The sequence below is a fragment of the Mus musculus genome, chromosome 8 (assembly GCF_000001635.26).
Source record: "Mus musculus strain C57BL/6J chromosome 8, GRCm38.p6 C57BL/6J".
In the NCBI taxonomy this organism is placed as follows: domain Eukaryota; kingdom Metazoa; phylum Chordata; class Mammalia; order Rodentia; family Muridae; genus Mus; species Mus musculus.
Genome location: NC_000074.6, coordinates 119575235 through 119595111, shown reverse-complemented (window position 1 = coordinate 119595111; position 19877 = coordinate 119575235). Strand labels below are relative to the sequence as shown.

General features: G+C 49.8%; 1 protein-coding gene across 1 annotated transcript in view; it reads right to left on the bottom strand.

Moving 5' to 3' along the window:
- Window positions 1-19877, bottom strand: part of Dnaaf1 (dynein, axonemal assembly factor 1) — a 23220-nt gene extending 3343 nt beyond the window's left edge. The window contains exons 1-9 of the mRNA NM_026648.4: window positions 19645-19877; window positions 17646-17781; window positions 15793-15884; window positions 12382-12603; window positions 12099-12265; window positions 6813-6934; window positions 4376-4533; window positions 3154-3411; window positions 188-279 (exon numbers count right to left, since the gene is read on the bottom strand). Coding sequence (NP_080924.1) covers window positions 188-279; window positions 3154-3411; window positions 4376-4533; window positions 6813-6934; window positions 12099-12265; window positions 12382-12603; window positions 15793-15884; window positions 17646-17781; window positions 19645-19750 — 1353 coding nt within the window. The 5' untranslated portion in view covers window positions 19751-19877. The remainder of the gene's footprint in view (window positions 1-187; window positions 280-3153; window positions 3412-4375; window positions 4534-6812; window positions 6935-12098; window positions 12266-12381; window positions 12604-15792; window positions 15885-17645; window positions 17782-19644) is intronic.

Genomic DNA, 19877 nt, shown 5'->3' with positions numbered 1-19877 from the left:
GTCCCTGGAGCCTCCAGTGTGACTTGCACAGCCCAGGTGAGGTGAATGGACCCCCAAGTCTGAGTCTCAGCAGAGTGGCTGGGGTTATGCTTTGTTGGCTGGGATAGACCTGCTCCCTGGGGGACTCGTGGTACAGCGAGGACCACAAAGGCATCAGCCCACCCTCAGCTGGAAGTCCCCTGCTCACATCAATGAAAAGCCTCTCCTTGATCTCCACGGCAACGGCCTCTATATCTTCAGTTCTGGCCCCATCAGTAGCTGCCACTGGAGATGTAGACTCTGATGAAGAGTGGTGAGAAGTTACTGGCACAGCACTGGTTTCAGACACAAAGGTTGGGGTGACAACCTAGTGGTTATGGTAGAAGGACTGACCTTCCAGGAAAGAAGGAAAGGAAAGAGGAAAGGAAAGGGAAAGGGGAAAGGGAAAAGGGAAAGGACCAGAAGAAGCTGGCCCTATTGTGACAGGAGGGGAGTCTAGAGACTGCAGAAACAGCCGATCCCAGAGTAGATAGCCTGACTGCCCAGCAGGAAAAGGAACAAGCAGGACAAGTGCCGGTTCCAAAGGCCAGAGAGGCCAGCCCTGGTAGAGGCCTCACTGTGAGCCTGCACTGCCTGTGCACCAAGTATATGGCTGCCTGCTCTCCGGGGTCAGGGCCTGTGACAGCTAACACAGCCAGGCTCCCTGGATGGGTGGAAGTGTTATTTATGATCCCTCCTTGCCAAGTTCCTAAGCCGTGTCCCTGTGTGGTCTATCCACTCACACTGCTGGACACAGAGGAATGGCTGAGCCAGGAAGTCCATCTTGTGACATTTCTACCAGAGATGGTGAGAGAACCCGAAATGCTGAACCCAGGAGCCCTATACCTTTAAATACCAGCCAGAGAATGTCCATTTGTGGAAAGCCACAGGACAAGCCAGACCCTTGCTGAACAGAAACATTGTCCCAGAAGCTCAAGACAGCAGGCTAAGGGCCTGACAGTTTGCCTTCCACGGGCTCTGACCTACAGACAGCAAGCCTTCCCTAGCTGCATAAGCAACAACCAAGGAAAGGCATGTGCCCAGACAGACATTCTGGCACAGAACCCTGTCAAACCCAGGAGCACCACAGCATACCTGATGAGCATGCAGGGCAGGGCACCAAAGCAGGTTTCTCTGGGCTGTGGCGCTCCCCAGTACCCACCCCCGCACCATCTCTCTCTAGTTTTTTGTTTTGTTTTGTTTTTTTGTTTTTGGAGACAGTGTTTCTCTATATAGTTCTGGCTGTCCTGGAACTCACTTTGTAGACCAGGATGGCCTCAAACTCAGAAATCCACCTGCCTCTGCCTCCCAAGTGCAGGGATTAAAGGTGTGTGCCACCACGCCTGGCCTCTCTCCAGTTTTGATTTGTCTTGTTTTGAGACAGGGTTTCCTCTGTGTTGCCCTGGCTGACCTGAAACTCACTGTTAACCAGACTGGCCTTGAACTCAAAGATCTGCCTGCTTCTGCCTCCCTATTTAAGGCATGTGCCATTGCCATCACCACGGCCACTCCTACCTGGCTCCTGCCTCTCTTGCTGCACACATACCCCGGGATACCTGAGCTCCCTGCCTCACTCTGCTATAGACCGCCCTTGCATGCCTCTCGCTGCATTCTGTCCTGTATGTATTTCCTAGCTCTCTTAAGCCTGGGATACCTGAGTGCCCACACTAGAACCACTAACCCTAAGGTCCTGGGAGCAGCCAGAGGTACTCCTGCCCCAAGCCCACACATCCTGTAAAAAGGACTTGGATATCCCGGGTCTTGTTTTTGTTTTTTTGAAGATGTTGCAAAACAAAGACAGGTGGCTGTTCTTAGTTCAAATCTTTGGCTTTTAGCAGTGTGGACTCGAGACTGAACTAAGGTCCAGCTGCGTGGGTTGCTGAGGCTCTGCCCTGCCCAGCTCCCTTCACTTGCAATTCCTGCAACCCTGGCACCTACTCCTTTACAGATCCCTTAGTGAGAACACAGCACTTCAGACTTCTAGCAGCAGGGCCTACTTTCTGGGCCAGACCTCACACCCTGTTAGGTTGGGGCTCTGAAGGTTGTGCCCATAGCCCTGTGCACACACAAGCCATCCCCAACCAGCTCCTGTGTCATCCTGGGAAAGTCCTGGGTTACCTATCAGTAACTATAGCCTCAAGTCATCTGAGAGGGAAGCCTACAGTAAGGGACTGCCTAGATCAGACAGGCCTGGGGGCATGTCTCCTAGGGGCTGTCTGGATTCCTAATTGGTATAGGAGGATCCAGCCCACACTGCAAAGCACCACTCCCTGGGCAGGTGGCCCTGAGCTGTATAAGAAAGCTAGCTGAGCATGGGCCAGAGACCTAGCCAGCCAGCTTGGTCTGTATTTCCTGCTTGAATTCCTGCCCTGAAGTCCTCAGGGATGACTATGGCTTGGAAGTGTAAGCTGGGCAAATCCTCCCTCCCCACCCCCCCCCCACACCTATTTGATTTTGGTAAGAGTATTTTATCATAGCAACAGAAAGCAAACTAGAACAGGGTCTTCTCCTGGGACCTGGGGCTCATGGATAAAGCCAGGTTGGCTGGCCAGACAGTTCCAGCGATCCACCTGTCTCCATCTTTCCAGCTCTACATTTTTAATGAGTCTACCATTTATAATGAAAGTGGCCTCCCTGGGCTGCGAGCAGGTCCTGAGTGCTTGTGAAAACATCACCGCTCCTTCTATTGATTCAAAATGACCCACGGGCTTTAGTCAAATAGTCTGCCAATAGCTTTCCCTGACACTTATATAATTTCATCTGGTTTTAATGTGACATGTTTCCAAAGGTGCACTCTTCTCCCTTGGAAATAAGATTTCCCAAGGACCTTGTCTTCTAAAAAGAGAACCACAGCAGTGGAATCAGACTCTGAGCCATAGCTGTGTGCAGGGTCAGGGGTCATAGCTGTGTGTGGAGTCAGGGGTCATAGCTATGTAGAGTCAGGGGTCATAGCTATGCAGAATCAGGGGTCATAGCTGTGCAGGGTCAGGGGTCATAGCTGTGCAGGGTCAGGGGTCATAGCTGTGCAGGGTCAGGGGTCTTAGCTGTGTATGGTCAGGGGTGATAGCTGTGCATGGTCAGGGGTCATAGCTGTGCAGGGTCAGGGGCTGCCCTCTTTGGTCTCAGCTGCCTTACCTTCCGGGGTGACCACCACAGGTGTCTGGTTGTGAGCCAGGCTCCCAGACAGGTCTGGATTCTCCACTGCCCCATTCACCACAACCACATGCAGCTCCTTTTCTCCTCCTGGCGTCTCTGGAAACAGTTCATCTTTGGCTTCAAAGCTCTCCTCCACAAACAACTCCATCTTCTTCTGGATTTCCCCCATGGGTTGCTTTTCCTCAGCCTCCGGGCTGGTGGGGATACTCCCTTCGCTGTCTGGCAGGGGTGTCTCCCCTAGAGAAGTAAAGTCCAAAGTTGAAGTTGGAGCTCTGCCTAAGGCTGGACTGGTACAAGGATGTGTGGTTAAATTGTAGTCTTGCTGATAAAGGTCATTTTGAGTATGCCCCCAGGGTCACACAGGCTGACAGCTGCAGACTAGCCCTGGTCCCAGGAAGGATTCAGGAATTTTGTGAAAGGCTCTAATACTGCTCACTGCACGCACGCGCGCTCACACACACACACACACACACACACACACACACACACACGCACTGATCATACAATTAAAAACTCAGCTGGGCGTGGTGGCACATGCCTTTAATCCCAGCACTTGGGAGGCAGAGGCAGGCGGATTTCTGAGTTCGAGGCCGGCCTGGTCTACAAAGTGAGTTCCAGGATAGCCAGGGCTACAGAGAAACCCTGTCTCGAAAAACAAACAAACAAAACAAAAACAAAAACAAAAAAACCTCATCCCATGAATTTCAGCTTGGCGTTAAGACAGAATTTTCAACACGTTTTGAAGGAGTCCTAGACACCTCTGCCCTTTTGTGCTATGTCTTCCTGTCAATCAGAGCCCTCAGCCCCGCAACTGTGAGACTAAGGAAAACCTGACTGTAGTGCCCTTCATGGGAGCCAGAAGCGGGTGTCAGATTCCCTAGGACTGGAGCTACCATGTGGGTGCTGGGAATCAAATCCAGGTCCTCTGGAAGAGCAACCGGTGCACTTAACTGCTGAGCCATCTCTGCAGCACCCGGGGTCTTAATTCTTTATGTAAAACCTGACCTGCGTATATCCATTCATTAGCATGCGTATCAGCGTCCCTCATTAATGAGAGAACTGTATGTCCACCAAAGAACCGATCCTACATTAGTTTCTCTCTGCTCCATCTGCAGTGTCTGACCTTTGTATGTTTCCTAGACCACACAGCAGGGTCAAGTGAAAGGGGTCACACTGTGCACAGCTGTGGTCCAGGGCGCACCTCTATCTCTTGCCTTCTTCCGCTCCTCAGCCCGACGCTTGATCATGGCCAAGGCTTCCAGGCTGTCTGTTATCTTCTTGTGTTCCCTGCTCTCCCACTGGCGACGCTCTTCCTTCTCGGCGGCATACCCACCTCGGGCCCATGCCTCTGCACACGCCCTAGGGAAGGAAGGACGAAGGTCAGACCTGGGGGCTGGGTGTGGGCACGGCTGTCCACACCTAAGCAGGAACAGTGCCTTGAGTTGGAGGCCAGCAGGGGCTAAATGAGTTTCCCGGGACGTGGGAGACCCAGGGAGGCAGGGAAGTGGGTGGGGAAGGGAGAGAGAAAGAGGATCTAGGGTTCACTTAACTCTTTTACTTAAAGGTGTATTTATATTTCACTTTATATGTATGTATGCATACCAGAAGAATGCAGGTGACATCAGAGTCCAGAAGAGCTGGAATTAGAGGTAGTTAGTTATAAACTGTATTGGGATGGTTTGCAAGAACAGCAAATGTAGCCAGGTGTGGTGGCACACGCCTTTAATCCCAGCACTCGGGAGGCAGAGGCTGGCGGATTTCTGAGTTCAAGGCCAGCCTGGTCTACAGAGTGAGTTCCAGGACAGCAAGGGCTACACAGAGAAACCCTGTCTCGAAAAACCAAAAAAAAAAAGAACATCAAATGTTCTTTCCCAACATCTGAGCCATGTCTCTATCAGGCTCCCTACAACTTGTAAAGGTTAAAAGAAAATTATAAACATATGCTGTCTGGCCAAACGTGCTCGTTCCTTAGTCTTGTGGCTGTCTGTACATGTATATGTATGAACATGTATGAATGTGTGCATGGAGGCCAGGGCATGTCCTTGGGTGTCTTCCCTCTTCAGGCACCATCCCCCTTATCTTTGAGGCAGGGTCTCTTCCTGGGACCTGAAGCCCCCCGAGTGGGCTAGGCTGGTTGACCATCGCATTCTAGAAACACTGTCTCCACCTCTCCAGAGCTGCAATGGCAGGCGCCTGCCACAGGGCCCAGCTTTTCATGTGGGTTCTGGGGCCAAGTTTAAGTTCTCATGCTTGTGAGGAAAGTATTTTACTGACTGAGCCATCTCCTCAGCCCCCGAACTCACTCATTTCTTCAAAATTAAGAAACTGGAGATGGCTGGGCATGGTGGCACACGCCTTTAATCCCAGCACTTGGGAGAGGCAGAGGCAGGCGAATTTCTGAGTTCGAGGCCAGCCTGGTCTACAGAGTGAGTTCCAGGACAGCCAGGGCTACACAGAGAAACCCTGTCTTGAAAAACCAAACTAAACTAAACTAAACTAAAATGTTGGAGTTCACTAACTAATCTTATGTCAACTTTGGTCCATCAGTTTTAACAAGTGTCCCCAAGGATGCAAGATGTTCACACTGGGAAACTGCTTTTCCTTCAGCCAAAACTGCTTTTTTCAAAAGTACACTGTTGTTTTAAATGAGCAGAGGCACAAGGCCAGCATTTCCCAAAGAGCAGGCAACAATGGCCAGTGCAGAAAGAAAACCTGCCTTACAGGAGCCCCCGGGGAAGGTGCTGATGACAAGCATGACAAGGCAGCACTTTGCCTCCCACAGCAGGAGTAAAGAGGTGACTTTGGCAAGGTGCAGAAAGCTCAGACCCTGTCACCACGTTGAAGAAAAAGTAAAACAGCAGGGCTGATTTGGAAAAGCATTTGGTGGCTCTTCAGAGGCCCAGCGTGAACTGTCATCTGGTCGGTCACTTCTAGTCCTGTCCATCTACCCAAGGGGAGCAAGCCACGCCCACACCGGAATGCGCATGCAAATGCCCCCAGAAGCATTAGTCACAGGATTTAAAACCCGAAGACCAGATGTCTCAGGGAAAGGAGTTTGCTTCGGAGCCTGATGACCTGAGTTCAGCGTTCAGTCCCCAGAAGTAACCAACATAGTGCAAGCTGACCTCCTGTGCGAGCAGGTGTGCCATCACACACACACACACACACACACACACACACACACACAGAGTAATTGTAAAAACAAGGAGGGGCGGCTGGAGAGAAGGCTCAGTGGTTAAGAGCACCGACTGCTCTTCCAGAGGTCATGAGTTCAAGTCCTAGCAACCACAACACCATCTGTAACGTAATCCAGTGCCCTCTTCTTGTGTGTCTGAAGACAGCAACAATGTACTTACATATGCAAAAATAAATAAATCAAATCTTTTTAAAAATTTGTAATGGGAGCTGATGCCCTCTTCTGGTGTATCTGAGGACAGCTACAGTGTACTGGTGTAAAAAGGAAAGACTCTGTGGGCAAGCGTCCCTGTTCCTGTGGTGGGCAGTGATGGGGCCATTAATGGGGTACAGAGGGCATTTACTGATGTGTGAAATGCTCAAAAAAATCAGAAAACTTGAAAGTCGAACAAGTGTGCTTGACTACAAGCATTCAAATGCACATGGCCCAGGTCCTTTCTTACCTGTCCTTGGGGAAAACTGGCCTGTCATCCAGATAAGTCAAGTGCTTCAGACGGACAGTGACCGTCCTGCGGTAGTTAGGGATGTGTTTGGTCACTGGGTTTCCCATGAGGTTCAGCACACGCTGGAAAGCAACATGCAGGGCCACACTGATTACCAAAGCCAGACAGTCAGGGTCTATGACAGGTAAAGGCACTTGCTGCCAAGGCTGACACCCTGAGTTCAGTCCCCAGAACTGACATGGTAGAAGAGGACCAGCTCCTAAACACTGTCCTCCCACATCTACATACATTCCCTGCCAGCACACACACAAATACTACATGTACCACACATACAGACATACATACATGCATGCATGCATGAATGCACACACACACTCACACGCACATGCACACCACAGTGTTAGTAATAATAAAACCTAAGATGACCGCATCATCATATCACATGCCCTCAGAATAACAACACAATTCATTTTCTTGTGCAAAACACTGTGGCAGTGCAGTGTTCTTGGCAGAGATTGGAGCATGAGGAGCAGGAGGAGTCTCCTGTGCCGAGCCAGCCTCTGGAGCTGCACAGACTCCCCAGCCACCCTCTTTTCTATCCTGGAAGGTTCTTCTGCAGCTATTCTGGAGAGTATTCCCCAAAGCCCTTCCCAGCTCAGTGGTTCTATAAGCATCATTTCTCAACATCTCTTACTGAAGCACACTTTGGTCTAATTGTTTCTGGTTCTTCCTCCCTGGTACACATTTCAAGAAAATATTTGCAGGGCGACAGATAAGAATCAATGGCTGATGGAGGCCAGGCTTAGTTAGCCACATGAGACCTTGTCTCAAAACAAATAATAACCAAACACACAGAGAGGCACCGACTGGGTTGGATGTAGAGGTCGCCGAGAGGCCTTTCCCACTGGGTGCTAAAAGAAAATAAAACTTGAGGCCTGTGATTCATGTAATGTATGTCAAATAGCCCAAAGAGTTGTTTGTGAGCTTTGAAACCTGGGGCTGAGAACATAGCAGAACAGGCCAGGACATGCCCAGGCAGGCCCGTAGTTAAGACACTCCTGAGGCTGCTTGGCCATAAAGATAAAGAGAGATAAAGAGAATGACAGGCCAGACTGGCCTGGCGCCTCCCTATCTCCCACCCTTCTGACCTAAGTTAAATGTTAAACAGGCTGCTGATGTTTAAATGGACCAACCAAGTGAAACCGTGCCAATTTCTCCCTGCTGATGTTTGAATGAACCAATCATGTGAAACCGCGCCAATTTCTCCCCCAGCCCCAGCCCCTTTTCTATAAAAACCCCTAGCTTCCAAGCCTCGTGGTCGAATCCACTGTCTCCTGCGTGAGATAAGTTTCGACCCGGAGCTCCGCCATTAAACTACCTCATGTTTTTGGTCGTCTGTTCGTGATTCTTGGGTGAACGCTGAATCGGGAATTGAGTGGGGGTTTCCCCACTAGGTTCTTTCATTTGGAGGTTCTACCGAGATCTGCGTGGCACCCAGGAACCCCGAAAGACCCCTTGGAGGTATTGTTTGTGTGCGTCTTACATGTTGTCTGTTGTTTAAGTGTGGCACTGCTGAATTTGTGCCTTGGTTTTTCAATTCTGAGATTGTGAATTTGTGTCTTGGTTTTTCAGTTCTGAGATTGCGAATTTGTGTCTTGTTTTTTCTGTTCTGAGATTGTGGATTTGTGTCTTGGTTTTACAGTTGTGAGATCGTGGGTTCGAGTCCCACCTCAGTGCCTTGGTTTTACGGTTCCGAGATCGTGGGTTCAAGTCCCACCTCATGTCTTGGTTTTACAGTTCTGAGATTGGGGGTTCAAGGAACGAGTGTGCTTAGATACTGGTGGGTTTTTTTGTTTGTGTGTGTGTTTGTTTTTCTCTGTTACTGTCTTGTTCTGTTGTGGTTTTCGTCATGGGACAGACTGTGTGTGTGTCAACCCTTTGTTTCTGACTGTGGACTTAGACTGATGTTAGGACAGAATTTGACAGTGATAGTTAAGAAAAACAACTCAGCACGTTTCCCTGGCCGCATGCAGCAGCAGGGCAGGACTGAGAACTTCCGGCTTCGGCGGCAGCAGGTGCGCGCTGGCCGAGGTGAGGCTCGGCGCCACGTGAGAAACTGTGGCCCAGGGGGGGGAACACCGATGTGGAGGTTTCCCCAGGATGCCTGCCCCACCACCACCACACATTTCACAGCCTGCAGGACGGGCAAGAAAAGAAAGAGGGGCGAGACCCACGGGGCGCCCGCGCCGGCCCCGCCTGGCTTCCTAGAGCGGCTGTGATGCCTGCCAGGGAGGGGCCAACTAGAGTCCTCCGCCGCCTCCTCGCCCCCCCCCCCCCAGTTGGCAGCTGTGAGAACTGCCTTCCCTTTCCCAGCCCCACATGTTTTCTCTTCTAGGGCAGCCCCGCCCTAAGCTGCTAACCATTGAAGGAGACATCCGCCCACTTAAAACTTCTGTCCCAGGTAAGGAGCACCTACGAGTCTAAGTACCAGGCTCTGACAAATGGGTATAGAGGTCTAGAAAAAGGTGAGCTTAGACTGTAAGAAAGAGCAAAGCTCCAGCAGACTCAGGAGAGATAGATAATTAGTGAAAATAGAGATGAAAGAGATTAGAGAGGTCCAAGATGAGAGAGATACCCCGAATGAGAAATATTTAGAGTAGAACATGTAAGAGGCAGAGAAGGCGCATTGAGAGAGAGAGAGAGAGAGGGGTGGGGGGGCAAGAGGCAGAAGAAAGAGAAAACCGGAGGGATCGTAGACAAGAAAGAAATTGGACTAGAAACTTGGCCACAGTGGTAGGAGAGAAAGAAAAGACAGGATCTAGACAGGAAACCTGGGCAACAGAAGACTGAGCCTCAGCTAAAAAGGCTCAGCTGTGTCAGACTGAAGTTACTTATTTGGGAAACACCCTTCAAGACGGGAAGCAGTGGCTAAAGAAAGCCAGAAAAAAAGACTGTAACTCAGATCACCACCCCAACTACACCAAGGCAAGTAAGAGAATTCTTGGGTACCTCTGGCTTCTACAGACTCTAGATATCTGGGTTGGCAACCTTAGCTGCCCTGTTGTACCCCCTAACCAAGGAAGGGGAGGTGTTTGAGTGGACCCCAGATCACCAGAAAGCCTTTGAAGAAATTAATAAGGCCCTACTGATGGCCAGTCTTGGCCTTTGCCTGACCCAACCAAGCCCTTCACTCTTTATGTGGAAGAGAGAGCAGGGGTCGCCAGAGGAGTCCTTGTTCAGACTTTGGGACCTTAAAAAAGGCCAGTGGTTTACCTATCCAAGAAGTTACACCCTGTTGCCAGCGGGTGGTTTTCTTGCCTGAAAGCTATTGCTGCCATAACTCTGCTTGTCAAGGATACTGATAAGCTCACTCTGGGACAGCAAATAACTGTAGTGGCACCCCACGCTCTTAAAAGCATTATCCGACAGCCCCCTGACCGATGGATGACTGAACAAGTGACCTTCACTCCTCCTGCTGTCCTCACTCCCACTACCCTACTGTCCGAGACTTCACCTACTCATCATTGCACTGACATTCTGGCAGAAGAAACTGGTACTCCAAATGATCTGAAGGATCAGATCAGCCTTGGCCTGAGAGTTTGAGCTGGTACATGGATGGCAGTAGCCTCGCAGTTGAAGGACTGAGGTGGTCAATGTGATAGCCAAGAAGATCCTAGAAGAAATCTTCCCGAGGTTTGGGATACCCAAGGTAATCAGGGCAATAATGGACCTGCCTTTGTTGCCCAGGTAAATCAGCGACTGGCCAAGATATTGGGGACTGATTAGAAGTTACATTGTGCATACAGGCTCCAAAGCTAAGGACAGGTAAAAAAAAAAAGATGAATAGAATTCTAAAAGAGACTGGTGCAGACTTGGTGCTCCTTCCCCTTGCCCTATTTAGAACTAGAAATACTCCCTTTTGATTCAGCCTTACTCTTTTTAAGATCCTTTATGGGGCTCCCATGCCCATCACTGTCTTAAATGATGTGTTTAAACCTACATGTTGTTGTAATAATCTGTATGCTAAGTTAAAAGGCTTGCAGGTGGTGCAGAAAGGAGAATGACATGTCCGGACTGGCCCGGCGCCTCCCTATCTCCCGCCCTTCTGACCTAAGTTAAATGTTATCTGCATGTACAGTCTGCTGATGTTTAAATGAACCAATCATGTGAAACCTCGCCAATTCTCCCAACCCCAGCCCCTTTTCTATAAAAACCCCTAGCTTCCAAGCCTTGTGGTCGAATCCACTGTCTCCTGCATGAGATACATTTCGACCCGGAGCTCTGCCATTAAAACTACCTCATGTTTTTACATCAAGGCGTTCTGTTCTATTTGTGATTCTTGGGTGCACGCGGAATCGGGAATTGAGTGGGGGTTTCCCCACTAGGTTCTTTCACTTTCCCTTAATATTGCTTTATTATAAGTGCCTCTATTTGACATATAGCTAAGTTACATTCTAGGCGGTCCTTGATCCGACCCTGGGCATCGATAGCTAAGTCACTGCCCTACACAGGAATTTACCATTATCTAGGAAGAAGGAAGTTTGTGACCTAAGGAGGAACCAGAGTAGATACTTAGAACTATAGGTAGCTGAGCTACACCCATTCACAAACAAGTATTTACAATGGCCTAGGGGGAAGGTGGACTATACAATAGACTAGAGTAGGAACTATGGCAAAGGCACGAAGCCCTTGCCCCTGGCTTCTAAGATTAAGTGGACCTTAGGTGGGGCTACTTTTGATTCCCAACTGTTAACATTGAGTTTTATCCCAGTTGGTTCCTGCCAGTTCTTCCCTGTTCGCATTCCTCTGTTTTGTGTAAGAATCCAGTAACCTCATTGTACCTGGCTGCTGTGTCACCTAACTTCCCTATTTTCTTCTGTATAAAAAGTTTGATGCTCGGGCTGGTGAGTTGGCTCAGTGGGTAAGAGCATCCGACTGCTCTTCCGAAGGTCCGAAGTTCAGATCCCAGCAACCACATGGTGGCTCACAACCATCCATAATGAGATCTGACTCCCTCTTCTGGAGTTTCTGAAGACAGCTACAGTGTACTTACATATAATAAAAATAAATCTTAAAAAAAAAGTTTGATGCTCAATTTGACAAAATACGTTCAGAACCAGCACACTCTCTTGTGCATGTGTCTGTCTGTCTATTCTTGCCAACTCTATGCCCATCTGTTTGAGACCTTGATTCCCAGGGATTGAGGGGGACTGACTGGGCCCGGTCTGAGGCAGAAGAGAAGAAGGGAGGGAGAAGTTTCTGAAGCATTCTGTGACAGGTACTTACCAGACAGGGCATGCTCTCTAGCACGCTCAGGATCTCAGGGTCACTCAGCGCATTGTGGGAGAGGTCGAGGACACAGAGTCGCAGACACTCCCTGAGGTGCTCAATGTCAGCCACCGTCTCCAGGCGGTTGTGGGCCATTTGCAGTGTGTTCAGGACAGGGAGGCAGGCTGGAGGGGAGGCGGCACAAGTGAGCATGTGTGCCACACTCTGTGCCACACGCGCTCCTGGCCCAGCCCCCACTCTAGACTCAGCTGGGATGTGCAGCCCGGGCTGCCAGGCTTACAGAGGTTCTCAATGGTCTTGATGTAGTTGTTGCTCAGGTTGAGGGCGTCCAGCTTCTGGAGGGGCTCCAGGTTCTCGATCTTGTGCAACAGGTTCACTTGCAGGAAGAGGCAGCGCAGTTCGCTCTGGGCCTGCAGATTCTCGATCCTCTGGATGCCATTGCACTCCAGCCAGAGGCAGCGCAGGCCCGTGTACTCCTCCAGGTTCTCAATGCGGTCAAAGCCTGGTGGGGAGGAGCTGTGAGGTTCCAGTGTGCTCAGAGGAGCCTGGACACTGCGGGCTTTGCCTGTTGGCTCTCTGCAAATTCTGATGTGGACAGACATTCCCTCCAGGGTGATAAGAGAAGGAGCCTTGTGTGTGGGGGGGGGTGTCTGTATGAGGAGTTTATGAGGGTGGGGCCTGCACAATGAGATTAGTGCCCGTTTACAGATAGACTGCCTGGCATTGTGGCACACATCAGTGATTTCAGCTCCCTAGAGGCTATGTCAACAAGATCCCAAGTTCAAGACCACCTTGGGCTGAGACTGAGGTCACAGACAGAAGTCTCCATCTGTGAACTTAGAAGCAGCACTCAGTAGACACTGAATTTGCTGCCACCTCAGTCTTGGAATTGAGAGATTAAGAAACCCACATCCCCCTTTAATCCCAGCACTTGGGAGGCAGAGGCAAAAAAAAAAGAAACCCACATCCCCACATCTCTTTCCTCGTCTGTCTGTCCATTTGTCTATCTCTCTCTCTCTCTCTCTTTTGGGGGGGTTTCCAAGACAGGGCTTCTCTGTGTAGCCCTGGCTGTCCTGGAACTCTGTAGACCAGGCTGGCCTTGAACTCAGAAATCTTCCTGCCTCTGCCTCCCAAGTGCTGGGATTAAAGGCGTGCACCACCACTGCCCGGCTTCTTTTTGTTTTTCTAAGATGCTTTTTGTCTTAGTTTTTTGAGTCTGGGTCTCTCTATGTTGGTGGTTCTAAAGCTTCCTAATGCTGAGTCCTCTAACACAGTTCCTCATGTTGTGATGATCTCCCAACCACAAAAATATTTTCATTGCTACTCCAGAAGTATAATCTTGCTACTGTTATGAGTTGTACTATAAAACCCTGTGTTTTCCAATGGTCATGGTCTGCCTCTGTGAAAGGGTCGCTTGACACTCCCCAAGGATTGAGAGCCATTGCTGGATGTAGTCCTGGCTATTCTAGAACTTGCTATGCACACCAGACTGGCCTAGAACTCGGAAATACCTGACTGCCTCTGCCTCCCAAGTGCGGAATTAAAGGTGTGTGCCAGCATGCCTAGCTAATAACAGCTTTCTTTGCAACGCCACCCCCCACCCTCGTTTTTTACTTCTAGCATGGGGGATTGAACCTAAGGCCCCCACACCCGGTATGAAGCACATCCAAGCCCTCTTAGGTCACTGCTGAGCTGGCCTTTGTGCCTCTATGTGTCTGTTTCCTGTCCTCTGACATTGGTCTCTCTCTCTCTGGCCCACCTTCCAGTTCTTGACCCAGTTCCTCACTAGGAAAAGCCCCTTTACTCCCTCAGCACCTCAAGCAGCTGTCTCGAGACAGCCTCTCTGTCGATCTTGCCATCTACAAGCAGAAGCTGGGGTCCCCGTGACATCCTTATCGATAAGTCCCATTGTTAATATTTTCTCTCCTTGACCTCTCAAAGGCCTCCCACCCATTTTTTTTTCATTCTGACCTTGCATCAACCCCCCAACCTTATCACAGGCCTTTGTGTTGATACAAGAAGAGAATGGCCCTGAGACAACAGATAAGGCAGAAGCCTGGCATATGTCACTTCTGGTACTGGGGCCCCTATCCCCATCTTGTTCTTTCTCTTGGTAGCTTGCACTATGTAGAGCCAGCAGCCAGTGAGAGGTTTACATGGTGGGGAACTGAGGCTGTGGCCCACAGCCACTTTCCAGCCTCAGCCCAGGGCTCAGGTAATTGAGGGCAATTGGCAATTCCACCATACCTCAAGAGGGTCCCCGAGCCACAACTACCCAGCTAATGACACACAGATCGCCATTGTTCTACAGAACCTATGTGAGACAATGTATTGGAAGTTGCTGAGTTTCAGGGTGATTTATTAACTAGTGACATGTAACTGAGGTAGACACCTCTCCTCCCAGTTCCCTTCTCAGTCTAAATCCACTTCAGCCTGTCATGCTGGCTCCTCCTCCCCCCTCTCCCTAAGTCCCTGCCTCCCCCCCCACCCACCCCAGGATCTGTTGTTGTAACCACTGCCATGCTCAGATGCCAGGTGGAGAATTTCAGAGGGGGCGGAAGTAAGGAGACAGGTGGGGCGTCCTTCCAAAGTCTCAGGCCTGTGTACTCTGAGCCTGGTGTGTCTCCCCGCAGAGCATCCTCCTCCCTACAGCTGCCCTCTTGTGCCTGTGCTACCTTACAGGACTCTTAAACCATCTCTGCCACCTCCACCTCTGGATTCCCAGCACGGAGAAAGTCCCATACATGGAAGGCTCTAAGGAAAGACTTCCCAAATAAATACACAGATAAATAGATGATAAGAGCAGGTCAGCTACTTCACTCTTGGCCCCAACAGAGAGCTGGAGATTCAGGTCATCAACTGGTCTAAATGGTGCTGGCCATGAATCTGAGCTCAGATGCAGATGTGGGGCTGGATATCAAGCCCAAGTCCCCAGGATGCCATTCTCAGTACTTCAGTATCTCAGGATGCATTTGGAGAGGACCAAAGACCCTCATCCCCTGTCTTCCACCCTAATTTTCTGTCCTTCCCAACACACCTGTCGCAAGCCCATGGTTCACAACTGCCCCTACTGCTATAAAAGGAATGTTCAGTCCTGAGGCAGCTGTGCTGACAGGAGCCTGAACTGCCAGCACTCAGGAGACTGAGGCAGGAAGGCCACAAGTTCAAGGCTAGCACAGCCCGTATAACAAGCTACTACTTGCAAGGGGGGGTGGGGGACAAGGCGGTGGGGGGGTGAGGAATTGAGAAATATTGTGATTAAATTAATTAGTTATGTGTCTGGTGGAACCAGCTTGCAATCCCTGCTACTTGGTTGAGTGAGGCAAGAGGATGGAAAGTTCAAGATTCCTCTGGGCTACAAAGTGAGTTCAAGGCCAGCCAGGGCAATTTGGTGAGCCTTGTTTCAAAATAAAATGGGGAAGGCGGGCTAACTGAAGTTGTATCTGGTGGCAGTGTGCCTGCTTAGCATGTTTGAGGTTCTGGGTTCCATCCCTATTTTGCAAGGAAGAAAAAAACCAAGCAACCAAAGAAGGCGGGCCAGCTCCACTGTACTCAGAAGGCCCTTTAGGAACTCAGTCAAGACCGAGCTCCACTTGCATAGCGTCTGAGCGCGAAGACAACCTCTGCAAGCCATGCTCTCCAGCTCCCCCCTTTCTGCAGGACGCTGGCTATAGACTCGCCTGGGACTCACCCTTAAAGTGCAAATACAGGGTGTCGTTCAGGGCGGGGGTGACGTACAGCTTGTGCTGCTTGCAGAGCTTTTGAAGGAACTGTTTCGTCATCCTGTTGAAAAGCAAAACACAAGACGCTCACTTCAGCTTGTCGTCTGTGAAAAAAAATAGTTAAGGGTTTGTATTTGGCTCCATTTAGTTTGGAGACAGGGTCAGCTGGGAACTCAGTAGGTAACCCAGGCTGGCCTCAAGCTTGTGGCTCTCCTGCCTGCGCCACCGCTGGGATTGCTGCTGTGAGCCATGGCACCCGCTCAGGCTCTTTTCTCCATCCATTCTGTCTAAAGTTTTCAATCTGAAGCCTCACATCGGGTCCTCCTCGTCCTCCTTTCTCCATTGGTCTGTTTGTGTGTGTTCCTGGGTATGCAAGGTCACACAGAGGCCAGAGGTGTGACACCAGCTGTCTTCTCTATCATATCTGCCATAGCTTTTGAACTATGAACTCTCTCTCTCATTGAACTTGGAGACTACTGATTCGGGTAGACTGGCTGGTAAGTGAGCCCCAGGCCTCCCGCCTGCTCCGCCTCTCCAGTTCTCTCTTACAGATGTAGAGAGGTGCCTGGGTGTTTGCATGGGCCCTGGGGTCCTGATTTAAGTTCTCATCCCCACTATCTCCGCACCATCTCCTCCCTTATTTTTTATAGTTCTTAGGACTTTACCCAATATTGTTGCTTTCAGCATTTAAAAAACCCTGCACTGTCTGGCCTAATAAAAACACTTTGACCGGGGCTGGTGAGATGGCTCAGTGGGTAAGAGCACCCGACTGCTCTTCCGAAGGTCCGGAGTTCAAATCCCAGCAACCACATGGTGGCTCACAACCATCTGTAACAAGATCTGACGCCCTCTTCTGGAGTGTCTGAAGACAGCTACAGTGTACATATAATAAATAAATAAATCTTAAAAAAAAAAAAACAACAACAACAAAAAAAAAAACACTTTGACCAGTGTCATCAACAAGACAGGTGTGAGCCAGGCATGGTATCTGCACCTTTGTTCGTTTGTTTGCTTATCTGTTTTTAATCTGCACTGGTGCTTTGCTTGCATGCACATTTGTGTGAGGGTGTTGGATCCCCTGGAACTGGAGTACAAACAGTTGTGAGCTGCCATGTGGATGCTGGGAATTGAACCAGGGTCCTCTGGAAGAGCAGGCAGGACTCTTAGTCGCTGAGCCATATCTTCGGCCCCCGTAGCACACAATTTTAATGCCAACACTCAGGAGACTGAGGCAGGAGGTTCACGAGGTTGAAGTCCAGCCTGGGCTACAGAGTGAGAACCCTGTCTCAGTGCAGGAGCAGGGGAGATAACAAGATGGCCCAGTGGGTCAAATCAAAGCCTGAGGAGAGGAGCTTGGTCTCTGGACCCTGCAGACTGTCTCTTGACTTCTGTATGAGTGCCATGATGCGTGTCTGCCCATCTTCCTTTTCATAGTCTCCCCTGACACCAATGATGAGTTCATCTTTTCCCCCAAAAAGAACTAGGGTCCGCCTGGAGATGTGATAAGATGGCTCAGTGATTAAGAGTGTTTGCTGCTCTTGCAAAGGACGTGAGACAAGTTCCCAGTGCCCACTTGAGGCAGCTCACAGCCACATGTAATTCTAGCCCTAGGGATCCCAGCACTTTCTTTTGGCCTCCATGGCTCCCTGCACACACATGCACCCACATAAGTAAATACGAATGACACCTCCTCCTTCTCTTTCTATTAAGGAGCTGCTGCTGTTTATCTCCTGCTCTGGTAGTAACTGGGCAGGCTCCTCAGACGCCGTCTGTGCAAGGGGCTAAGTGGCTATTACTGCGAGATGTCCTGCACAACACACACCTGGGGCCCCGATCCTCTCTGTCATCTCTCGAGTGGGTGCAGAAGCCCTCTGACCCGTTGTCGCCACTTGGTTGCTGCTGACTTGGGCAGGATGTTGTGCAAGGACCCGCACATGTTTCCTTGGTCTCACTAATTTCTGTAAAGTAAAAAAAAAAAAAAAAAAAAAAAAAAAAAAAAAAGTGTCAATTTGTAAAGATCAAAAAAATTCAAGGACAGGTGTGGTAAGCCCAGAACCCAGGAGGCTGAGGAAGGAGAACGTGCTCCCTGTTGGGCGTGGGGTTCGAGGTCAGCCTGGGCTACAAAGTGAGACACCAAAGCAAAGCCAAAAACACAACCTCGGTTGTCATGCTTTTGATTTTTGTAAGTGGGAACCTGTGCTTTTTGTGGGATGTGTCTTTGTCCCCATGCATGTCCCCGAGAGCGATTCCTGCTGATGGATGAAGCTGCCGGTGCATTGTTTACAAGGCAGAAGAAGAACTCTTTCTGCTCTGCAAACAACCCCTTAAAGATAGTCAGTCGTATTGCCAACAGATTCCTGCTGTTACAAACAACATAGAGTGAACGTCTCTGTCCACAGTTTTATGTTCTCCTGTGCAGTTTTTATAGAGGAATAGCCTAAAGCTGACATTTACAAAGTCACTAAGAAAGCTACTGTCAAATTGCTATACAGGGTGATGGGGAGATGGATGGCTTAGTCACTAACAGTGCTTGTTACTCTCCCAGAAAACAGAGAATTTAGTTCTCAGCACCTACAAGGCAGCTCACAAGTGCCTGTAATGCCACTGCCAGTCGATCTGATGCCCTATTCTGGCCTCCTTGGGCACCCACACACGTCAGAAACCAGACCCTCAGAAAACAGCAAGATAAGTAGAGTTGTACTTAAATCTAATTCTAGTTTAGATGTTTCTGTTAAAATCTGCTCAACAGAACAGAAGTTCATCAAGCCCCCCCCCTCTCTCTTTCTAAAAAGATTTATTTTATTTATATGAGTACATTGTATCTGTCTTCAGACCCACCAGAAGAGGCCATGGATCCTATTATAGTTGTGAACCACCACGTGGTTGCAGGGAATTGAACTCAGGACGTTTGGAAGAGCAGTCAGTGTTCTTAACCGCTGAGCCAACTTTCCAGCCCGCAAGCCCATTTCTCTTACCAGGGACAGCAGAAGGGCAGCTCTGGGACAGGGCAAGAGCTCTGTCTCTCCCCACTTTGGTTCAGAGATAACTGTGATGCAGTTTGCTGTGTAAATCTCCCCCCTACCCCTTTTGCCAGGTGTGAGCACCTACAGTTCCCACTCCTGTAAACGTGTTTAATTGCTCAAAGTGTAACTTAGGGGCGGCAACATAAAAACAACTCACTGATAAAAGCACACACAAGAACAGGGTGTGATCAGTTTGATCGCTCAAACCTGTGTAAAAGAAGCAAGCTTTGTTCTGGGCTGGTCTCTCCTTGGATGTTAGAACCCTGTGCACACTATTAAATATGAAAGACATTTTCCAGGGCCTGGAGAGATGGCTCAGCGGGTAAGAGTACTGACTGCTCTACAGAAGGTTCCGAGAGTTCAAGTCCCAGCAATCACATGGTTGATCTTAACCTCTGCATGTATGTACTTCTGAGATTCAAACTCAGGTCTGGAGGATTGTGTTGCAAGCACTTTTACCCTGCAAGGCGCCTCTAGAAGCCTTAGATAAATGTAACGTCAAGAGCTGATGAACTCTCTGTACTTGTGGTTTGTTGAATGACGCTGAACACTGTTTGGGAACTGTGTCTTACACTCATTGCAAACAATTCCCAGCCACAGGAAGGTATCTAATAAATTATCATGGAATAAATAATGGGTCTTCTATATGTACTGGATTGATCATATCAATAAAGGTGCTGTTCTTGTAGCTGTATGGATGGGTATGTGTGAGGGGTGCTGGTTGTCCCCAGCTGAGTGAAATGGGCATGTGTGAGGGACACGAGCCCTCGCCCCTTTGGCTTCCCAGCGCTAAGGCACCTTCTTTACGGATCCCTGGCCCCGCGTCGCCGTGATCGCCTGCCGACTCCTCCAGACTGGGCTCCGCCACGCTGTCCACCGGCGGCTCAGAGACTTCGGGGTGCATGCTCACTCCTGGCCCGACCACTCAGCCCTAATACTCTACGGTCCGCGTCGTTGGCTGTCCAACGCTTTCCCGGTCGCCGCGGCAACCAGTGCGCACGCGCAGTCAGTTACGCCGCCGAGGGCGGGCC